General features: G+C 35.5%; 1 protein-coding gene across 2 annotated transcripts; it reads left to right on the plus strand.

Moving 5' to 3' along the window:
* The first annotated feature begins 405 nt into the window (after window positions 1-405).
* Window positions 406-9,246, plus strand: LOC100810131 (N-acylphosphatidylethanolamine synthase). 2 transcript variants are annotated; one of them, XM_041010417.1, is made up of 8 exons: window positions 406-516; window positions 627-677; window positions 861-1,873; window positions 1,955-2,082; window positions 3,678-3,763; window positions 5,660-5,797; window positions 7,279-7,563; window positions 8,116-9,246. In XM_041010417.1, exons 3-8 carry the CDS (start codon window positions 1,665-1,667, stop codon window positions 8,149-8,151), a joined length of 882 nt encoding a protein of 293 aa, XP_040866351.1. In that variant the 5' UTR covers window positions 406-516; window positions 627-677; window positions 861-1,664; the 3' UTR covers window positions 8,152-9,246. The 2 variants fall into 2 exon arrangements, with proteins under 2 accessions (XP_040866351.1, XP_003547876.2); XM_003547828.5 differs by lacking the exon at window positions 8,116-9,246 and having other exon boundaries at window positions 7,279-8,000.
* Window positions 9,247-9,584: the final 338 nt, after the last annotated feature.

Genomic DNA, 9,584 nt, shown 5'->3' on the forward strand with positions numbered 1-9,584 from the left:
TAGATTTTATCCTCAAAAAATATGAGAAATTATAAAAGGTAAAAGAAAAAATAAATTGATATTAATTTTGTCCATTTTATCCTTTTAACTTTTATATTTTCAATTTGTCTAATACTTTTTTAATAAAAAATTGTATTATTTTTTTCGTCTGAAACAATATTAAATTATAGTTTTTTGCCTCCACTGATTTTTTTTTTAATCTGACACTAATAGATGGTAAGTGATTTGATGTTATTTCAATTCTAGCCTTTTGCATAGAGATACAGGGTTTATCAAACATGTGCTAATTTTCAATCTAATCAGACAGGAGACTCGGTCAAGGACAATACCAATCAATCCACGAAAAAAGTAGAACAAAATACAAACAGTTGCTTCCATTTATGTACCCAACATCTATATTTTCTAATGAAATCTAAAACTATCATGCAGGTTTTTGTCATTGAGAATATTCATTGGAATGAACTTGGACTTCTTTTCGCTGTCTGGATCATGATACTTGCATTAGAGATTGGAAAAGTTGGTATCCTATGAGCTGTTCTACTCACAATTTGAGTTTTTCATTTCTTGCATTTGTGGTCACTGGTCAACATAATATGATGATGATATATGCCTCTATTTTGGAACAGAATTACACAACAACTTGCTCTGGAGTATATTGGGTGATCAATCTACTACAGGTATAAAGAAAAGAGAAGAAATAACAGAAATCACTGTATATGTAGATAATAGTTTCCTGACATACATTTTCTCTTCAGGTTTATGTTGTCATGGTTATCCTTAATTCGGTGATTAAAAAAAGTTTGATCTTTCTGCTTGTGCTTGATAATGATTTTATTAATTAGTGGCATCTGAAATTGCAGATTGTATCCATGGGTAGAAAGTAATTCGGTGCAGATTTTCGGTTGATGTATCGTCTTCTCAAATTATTTCTGTTCATTGGAGCCATTGTTGCTCTAGGCTTAATGTTTACTCTGCCGAGTCTCACAGTTGGGGACATCTTTGCGAGCCTCCTAGCCTTTCGGATTTTGAAAAAAAATAATCTTGGTGATGTAGTTTCGGCAAAACAAATACCTATAAATATTAATGATATTATGTTGGTTTATACTCTATACTTTATTTGTGTATTTGACTTTAACTTTATTTTACTTTTAATCAAGGTTTGCAAACTCACTTAGCAAATAACCCGTGCATGTGCACTGTTGCAAACTAGTTTACATATAAAAAATAATGACTTATATAAGTTAAGTTTGATTTGAAATGAAAGTCAGATACATTTCAACTAGCATGGGTTGTTCCCTCCTGATTAAATGTCCTGAATTCAACTTACAGTTACGTTAAAAATACCTATAATAATTATATCGACTTTAACATAATTACCTTAGATTGAGATATTTGTATTCTAAAAAAAATATGCATTTCACGGTTGCTAACTAGTTCAAACATAAAGATATATCATTGCTATGCAGGGTTGTTAATCTGTCGCAATCTTGACAAATATTTCTGTGACTGCTTTTATGAAGAACAGGAAGTAGAAGTAAGGTGGAGCGAGAGCAAGCTTTCAAAACATCAGACTCAGAGTCATTGGCCCAATTCTTATTTAACCAACGCAACGAAAATCAGAATTTGTTTGTTGAATTTCTCTCTCTTCCGTGGCGGCGGCGGCAATGTCACGGACGATGGAGTGGGCGGCGAGGGCGGAGCACCTCCGCGGCATTTCGAGAAAGGTCGTGATCGCGGCGGTGGGCGCCTTCGCCAAAACGGTGTCGTCTCTTCTCAACACCGCCGCCGTTCACAACGCCGACACTCTCCTCCGCCTCGTCCGCTCCAGACCCAACTGCGTCCCCCTCATTAACGTTAGCAATCACATGTCCACGTCAGCACTCACACTCTCTTTCTTTTTTCTTTTTTTTTTTCTTTTGTTTTTGTTTATTTGTGAATGTAAAAAATGGTGCAGTTTGGATGATCCGGTTATGTGGGGATTCAAGGGTTTTCCCATCTTCGACACCAAGTTAGCTCGGTGGGTTCTCGCTGCCGAAGATATATGCTTCAAGAATGCCCTCTATTCCTATATTTTTCGGGTCGGTAAGTTTGATTTCAATTGCTATTTATTGTGTTTTTGTGATAACATGTGGTAATCGACAACCTGTTAAATGGTTTCAACTGTGTTAGATTGGATTTGATTGCTCATGTGTAGTAGTACTGTTTTGTTGTTGTTACATTTGTACTGAGCAATTAGGTGTGTCAGTGTCTTCCGTGAACCTAGTGGAGTAGCCGTGTACGTGCAATGCAGTGTGTGTAAGAGGGGTGTTGGAGAATTCTCGATTATGAAGAACATCGAAAAGGGACGATTCAAATAACATTTTGTGCTTTAAACTGAGAAGTTTTTCTTTTGTTTTTGTGACACTGTTGATGAGCTTACAAAGACCAGAAAATAATGGTTGGGTATTGTTTGTGTTGTCATCTTATTTTTTTCTTTTAGACCAATGATAGAAGCATTAATTAAGAAAAGGGAGCGTACAAGACTGGAGGATCAGGAATTCCCTAAACAAAACAACAGAGGAAACAAGGAAAAGTGACAAGAAAATGAGTCAAAAGAACAACCCTGTACCTTTATAAGTTTGACAGAGAGATACACACCCTTAGAGATGAAAGAATGTAAATAGGGTAATTATATGTGGCTTAAATATTTTTTTGATCCCCCTAAGTTAGCATTTCTTCTTTTTTGGTGTATGTAAGTTCATTTTTCTAATTTTAGTCCCTGTATATTTGCGTCTTTTCAATTTTGGTCCTGTAAGATATTTTGCTCATTTTTAGTTCATGTAAGTTTGTATTTTTCCAATTTTGGTCCCTGTAATCACAAACTTACGGGGACTATAAATTGAAAAATTAGTATCTTAAAGAGAACTAAAATTGGAAAAACGCAAATTTACATGGAATAAAAATGAGCAAAATATCTTACAGGGATCAAAAATAGAAAAATGCCAACTTACAAGGACTAAAATTAGAAAAATGAACTTAGAGGGACCAAAAATGAAAAACACTAACTTACTGGGACCAAAAACATATTTAAGTCATTGTATGTTGTATAGCCTTTATGTAATTACAATAATTGGGCTAACAGTAAATCCTTCTAATTTTTACTTTCAATATGAAAAATATTTTCTGTTGTGTAATTGAGATGAGACATAGATCCCTCATCTTGTTTCTTTTCATCTTGGGACAATACTTTAACACAACAGATCTGTTGCTTAAAAGTTGTTGAAAAGGAAATTTGCAGCTGAAGCACTTTAGTATCCTTTCGACTCCCAAAATTTAATTCTGAATCAAAAAAAGAAAAAAGAAAAACAGAATTGGCAAAAATGTCATTGAATATAACAAATCTGTTTATCAACTATCAAGGCCTTTCTTCAATGAATGTATTACATTGTGGTGATTTGGATGAAGTCCTTTTGTGTGTTGTCTTTGTCTATAGTTCAGTAGCATTGAATTAAACCCATTTCACTTCACTAGGCTAACAATGTTTGAATCGGAAGGTTAATACTTACTGTGATGCTTTACTGCTGTCTATTTCATATGATTGGGTTGAAGTTTATTAATATATGCATCAAAATATGCTGAAAAGCTTTTCTAGTTGTTTTTACAGAGTACTGTTGTTTCTAAAATGGTAACTTGCACAGGGAAATGCATACCTATTACAAGAGGTGGTGGAATTTATCAAGAGCACATGATTGAAGCTCTTGAGCGCTTAAAAGATGGAGAATGGGTATCTATATGTAACGTTTAATACTTTTTCCCCTCATACAAGCTTAACTCTTTTTTTATAATATTTTGGGTAGTTTATGTTAAAGTGATGATTATAATGACCTTCTAGTATAGTTAGGAATATATTTGTTCTTGTTTTTTCTTGGATGTTGATGTTAAATGGGTTACAAACTTTCCAAGTTACTGTAAATCCAAATATGAAACATGATCCTGAATGACAAATGGTAGACCCATTATCTCATGGGCCAAATATTTGGATGGTATACACAGAATGCCAAACAAAGGGATTGAGACGGCATAGCAGAATGGGAAGACTATATAGGGAGATTAGTTAGAGGAGAAAGGGCATAAATGATTATTCTCTCATTCAGTTATATGCTAAGGGAAGAGGAGTATTTTCTGTAGGAGCTTTACTCTGGGGAAGTGTGAGCAAGTAGCCATCTTGTACCTCTCTGTTCTTTTTCCTTCTTAAATAATTGCCATAGCACCACCATTACACTATAATGTTGTGTTTTCCAACCCCTCTGCAGCTCTGTCATAAGCAGTTTGTGGAGGCCAGCTATGAAAGCCCCATAGGCTACAATGGCTTGTTTATATGGCGGAGGTTTGGCCTTCCACTATTGATAACCATGCCTTTACCCTTTTATGCTTTGAAGCTTACATAAAATACAACAAAATATCAGTCTGTCTTTACTCTTCGCTGTTGGGTTCCTATCATCTTCCTATGAATTATTCAGTTGCATGATGGATCATGGTTGTGACTTGTGATTCATCTTCCTTTTACTAGTGACTTCTAAACATTTCAGAACAAAATGCTAGGATAGTTTATTTAGGTAGTTTTGGTTTTGTGGTGAAATATCCTTGCTTCAAATGGGCAAGTCTAAGTTTTAAATGTGGACTGTATCACATGATACAGCCACAGTCAATCCACAATTGCAGCTTGCTTTTGCCTGCAATTTAGTTACCCAACCACAATCATATTCATAGCTGCAACTTGTAATTTCAATGTACAAGAAATTAATGTTGCCTACAACAGGTGTATATGGAGGGTAGAAATTGGTTTATTCATGATATTGATTTAGTAGTTTGGAACTGATTCTAAGGTTGCTTAGGTGTTCTTTGGATTGGGAAGCACTTTTCATTTTTTATTTTCTATGATTATTTTATAGTGAATTTTTCAGTTTTTTCATTGAAGATCAAATCTTAAACCAAACCCACTTCTCACTGGTGATTCCTAGATCACCAAAGCTTCAGCGACCATTCTCTGCTGTTGCACATAAAATATGCTCTAGACTGCAATTTGTTTTATTTATTTCCAAGCCATGCTTGATAAAATTTGGATTTTTGAGCTGAATTGAATGAGGGATGGAGGAGTAAGAAGGGAGAAGAATTTCTAGTTACTTGAATTTCTAAGTGGGTCACAATAAATTAATGCTGGTTGATGGATGTTTTAATTTTCTTTTTATTTAATTGAATATGGTCTTTCCCTTGCATCACTGGGTAAGCAGAGTTTAAAATGGGTTTGTTTTTATGACAAGAAAATTGCCAAATTAAAAAGATGTATGTGCCTCTGATTTAGGGAAAGCATTTATTATTAAACATTTTCCTTTGGGCCAAATTAAACATAAGCTTTCTTTCCTATTTGTGCAAAAAAAAGAAAAAGAATCAATGATCAACAGAGCCTTTTACACTTAATCTTTATTCAATTTTTATGAAGGTCAATCGATACAGTAAATTGGTATACCACAGCCATCAGAGAACTAGTTTCAGAAATTCTCTAAAAGCTGGTGCTTTAATTAGATAGATGCTGCCAAACGGTGTTTTATTGCCCAAATGAAAAATTCTTTATTACTAGTAAAGTAGAACTGATATATCATTTCTGAATTTGTTATGGCAGCTTCATACTTTTCCAGAAGGAAAAGTGTATCAAGAAGATGTGCCTATAAGGCGGTTGAAATGGGGAACTGCTAGCCTAATTGTTCGAGCACCTATAACTCCAATTGTATTGCCAATTGTCCATCATGGTTTTCACGAGGTAATTCAGCTTTTCTCTGCTTTCCCTATAAGCTTTATATTCTATACTTCTAGCTGTTTTTTCTCACCCACTGGGAGCACTTTCAATTGATCTTTTGGCTTGCATCTGAAATTGTGGCCAAAACCACAGATTTTCACATGCAACAGCAGTGCAACGCCAATGGGTGGTGAAACTGAAACTGAAAAGCCTCCTTTTGGTCCTGTTTCAATGTCATTTTAGAGGTAAAAATGGAATTCCACCCTCTTTTCAGATCTTAGGGGGGAATCCTAATTTTCCCCACTTTCCCTCCATTGTGGTCTCTGTTTCCCACCCACCACTCTAAACTCTGAAGCACACCAACCCTCCATCACTGGAAACCTTCTCTTCAGCATTGTGTGACTGCAACCTTCTCTTTTGGGTTCAGACAGTGTCTCTCTGTTTGTGGCCACATTGTTTCTGTTAAATCTGTTTCTGGCAACATTCCAGTGTTGGCCACTGAATAATAATAGTGACCCAGAAAGAAGATTATCTTGAAGATACTGAATTTTAAGACTTTTATTGAATGTTTGAGATCGTAAGATATATTGTTTCCTTGACTTTGTTACTTACATGTTTGTTTTGCATAAGATGCCTTTTTATCGTCAATTCTTCCCCCAAAAAATCATTAATTTTGAGCATTTATAATTATATATGTATGAGCCATCCAATTACAGCTTGCTGAAGTACTAAACATCAAGCTCCTACGCCCCTTTAGGAGCTTGAACCTAGGCTGCATTGAGCTGTCTGAGTGTCACCTCGAGGTCCACTTAACCAATAAAGGAAAGGCAAAATTTGGGAAGTAACACGATGATCCCCATCATTTTAGCCTTAAATCAACTTGCTATTCTCTCGATTCAAATTGCCATAAATGTACCATTGGTATAAATCCACAGAGGCTGGGCAAGGAAGGCATATTCCCCTTTTGGTCTCGCTATTCTGGGCTAGTATGGATTCATACCCACCCCTTGTCTATGCTAGCTTGGCCTTTTGGAGTCATACATGAAAAATAGCATTTTTTGGGCCCGCCACTACACCATTATCTGAGATTGATAGGCATGCTTAAAGTCATGAAAATATGATTATTTATGTAGTCCTTAAATATTTGATAAATTATTATAATTTAATATTATATTGGCCAGCAGACACTGAATAGTTTCTGCATTAAGGGAGACTGGATTTGCATTATTCTGGTTGGTTGATGCCTTACTGTTACTAGTGATTTACTGTTTTCTGTATTTCTTTTATTACACACTGCATAAGAGATTGGTTTTCTATCACTGTTGTTTTTTCTTTTTTGTCCCAATATAAATGCTATAGATGCCTAATGGTGAATGAGCAAGCTTCCTCATGGTTTTCTTTGTACATGTTTTTGATCTATAAAATTCTGGCTAGCGTAATGATTGAATAGTGATGTTTTAAGTTGTAAGCTTATTCCGGTTATTGATGCTTGCTCATATTTCTAGGTGATGCCAGAGAAATACATGTTTGGTAGACGACCTCCTGTACCATTATGGAATAAGAAAATAGACATAATTATTGGTGATCCAATTGAATTCGACCTTCCAGCAATGAGGCAAAAGGCTATTTCCCAGTCTCGTAATGAGTCATTCCCTACCATTGGATGGCCCAGCACTCCTGATGGTTTGGATGAATTAGCACAAAGATGTCTCTACACCGCAATTTCAGAGCAAATCCGTGCTGCAATGGAGAGATTAAGGTGTTTTGGTAAAAGTTTTGTGAAGTCATGGGTAGGTTCAAACCTACCTAAGTCAGAGATTAAGGTGTTTTAGATCTTGAGTTGATTAGTTGTATTCATTCTTTGTTGTTGCAATTGATGGTTGAGTGAGAGATCTTAACTTCGGCTTCTTAAAATCAAGTGTCACTCGTTAGAATAGACACTAGCTTTGTAGGGTAAGATGGTTCCTCCCTTACACCCCAAAATTATTAGATGGGCAAGTATTTCAAAATCCAAAGTTCCATTTTAAAAATAAAAGTTTCAGTCCTTGATAAGTAACTTTGGAAGGTTAGTAACATCCATGAGCTTTGATCCTTAGCATTTTAGTAGTGGATAGATAGAAAGAAGCAGCTGGAAGTGGCATTTCAGGAGAGGACACAGTTCAAGTGGGTCTCATTGTTCCTTTCTTTCTGTGTAATGTACAATATCCTAATCCATGGTTTCGTATGATGTGCCTGCCGTATCATCCGTGTTCATTTGTCCACATGGTGCTGGTTCTATTTGGTTTGCTCCATTCTTTTGTGGTCCCTAACAAACCTCTGTTTTTTTGCTAACAAATTTACAGCAAAGAGCGGAAAACAAGGGGCAGCATCATTCCTAGTGAGAGAAATTCAATTTTTATTAGCAGAAGAAATAGGAAAAGGGCCATCAGGTACGGAAAATCTAATACTAATGGTTGCATTTGAAAATTAAATTTGCAGTAATTTAGCTTAACTTAGATAAATTTTTTGACAAATCCTCATAGAAAAAGAAAATAAGATGAAATAAAGAGATAAAACAAATCAATTTTTTTTTTTATATTTGTGAAAAAAGTAAACGAGAGAATTTTTAAGTTCCTCTCAAAAAAGAGAATTTCTAAGTTGAGATGTATTGATTGACTTCAACTTGTGGGAAAAATTTAACTCATTTTATCTGGTTGATTAAGTGTTTATTAAGAAGTTTATTCAAATTGAACTTTAATAATAAAAGCTCCAATAAAAAATAATAATAATAAAAAGAAGTTATGACCTCCAAGAGGTTATGTAAATATGGTTTGAAAATTACGTGTAATTATTTCTTCAAAAAAAGTTACGTGTAATTAACTATGACCTTACAAAAGTAAAAGATGTTGCAAGGTGAAAATTGTATTCCAATTCCATAATTGCATCATGAGAATGAGGACTGTTCGCGAATCTTACAGTTTCTTTCTTAGTTATTTCTTATTATTAAGAGAACATTCTGGTCTCATTGAATAATTTGTTTCACTCTATTAGTGGGGTGCATTTTTTTATATGCTTGATGTATGCGGCCCCTTTTTCAATATGAAAGTAATGTCATTGTGTACACAACAGTTACAAAAGGTGCGTTAGCCTTAATTTATTGAAGATTTGAAGGTGAAAAAAAAATGAAAAGGTGGTGTGTTAAAGGAGTGATGACATCCTATTCGGATAATAATGTTTATAACAATTTCGTTTGCACCATATTTAGACAACACATGAAAAAGCGTGTATATTACTTAAATCATCAATCAATTTATTATTGCCTAATTATAAGGGTATCCAACAAGATTATTAAAACCGGACCGACCGGTTAAACCGTTAACCAGTTACAAGTTCGGTCCAAAGCTGAAAACCATGGTTGTTAAAATCGCGCTTTAACTCGTGAAATCGTATGATTTTACGATTCCACCAAGGATCGACGAGTTGAATCGGAAGTAGAATCGAAATCGGAATAGACTCGTCTGATTTAGCGCAGACTCGGGCGAGTTTAGGTAGACTCGCGAGTCTGCGACGAGTCCACGAGTTTATGAAATTTTTGAAACGGCGCCGTTTTGAAGTTGAGCTCCCTTACTCGCGAGTCGTGACTAAATGGTCGTGTTGTGCTGAAGTTGAGTTACTCACTGTTGTTCTGCTTTGAAAGCCCTCACTTGCATTGTCATTGCTGGCCCTCAGTTGCGGTCCTCGTCATCACTAGTCCTCTGTCCTCCGTCGTCATCGCTGCCTCGTTGGTCCTCACTCGCGCTCCAAGCTTTGCTTCACGTCACGACGCCTAGGT

This window comes from Glycine max, chromosome 16, assembly GCF_000004515.6.
Source record: "Glycine max cultivar Williams 82 chromosome 16, Glycine_max_v4.0, whole genome shotgun sequence".
Taxonomy (NCBI): Eukaryota; Viridiplantae; Streptophyta; class Magnoliopsida; order Fabales; family Fabaceae; genus Glycine; species Glycine max.

What these genes read in the sequence shown, in the direction of transcription:
- LOC100810131 (XM_003547828.5), top strand. Translation starts at nt 1,665, where the DNA reads ATGTCACGGACGATGGAGTGGGCGGCGAGGGCGGAGCACCTCCGCGGC. An exon ending in TTCCTATATTTTTCGGGTCG is followed by an intron (nt 2,083 to 3,677) that starts GTAAGTTTGATT and finishes TAACTTGCACAG; the next exon opens with GGAAATGCATACCTATTACA. An exon ending in TCCATCATGGTTTTCACGAG is followed by an intron (nt 5,798 to 7,278) that starts GTAATTCAGCTT and finishes TCATATTTCTAG; the next exon opens with GTGATGCCAGAGAAATACAT.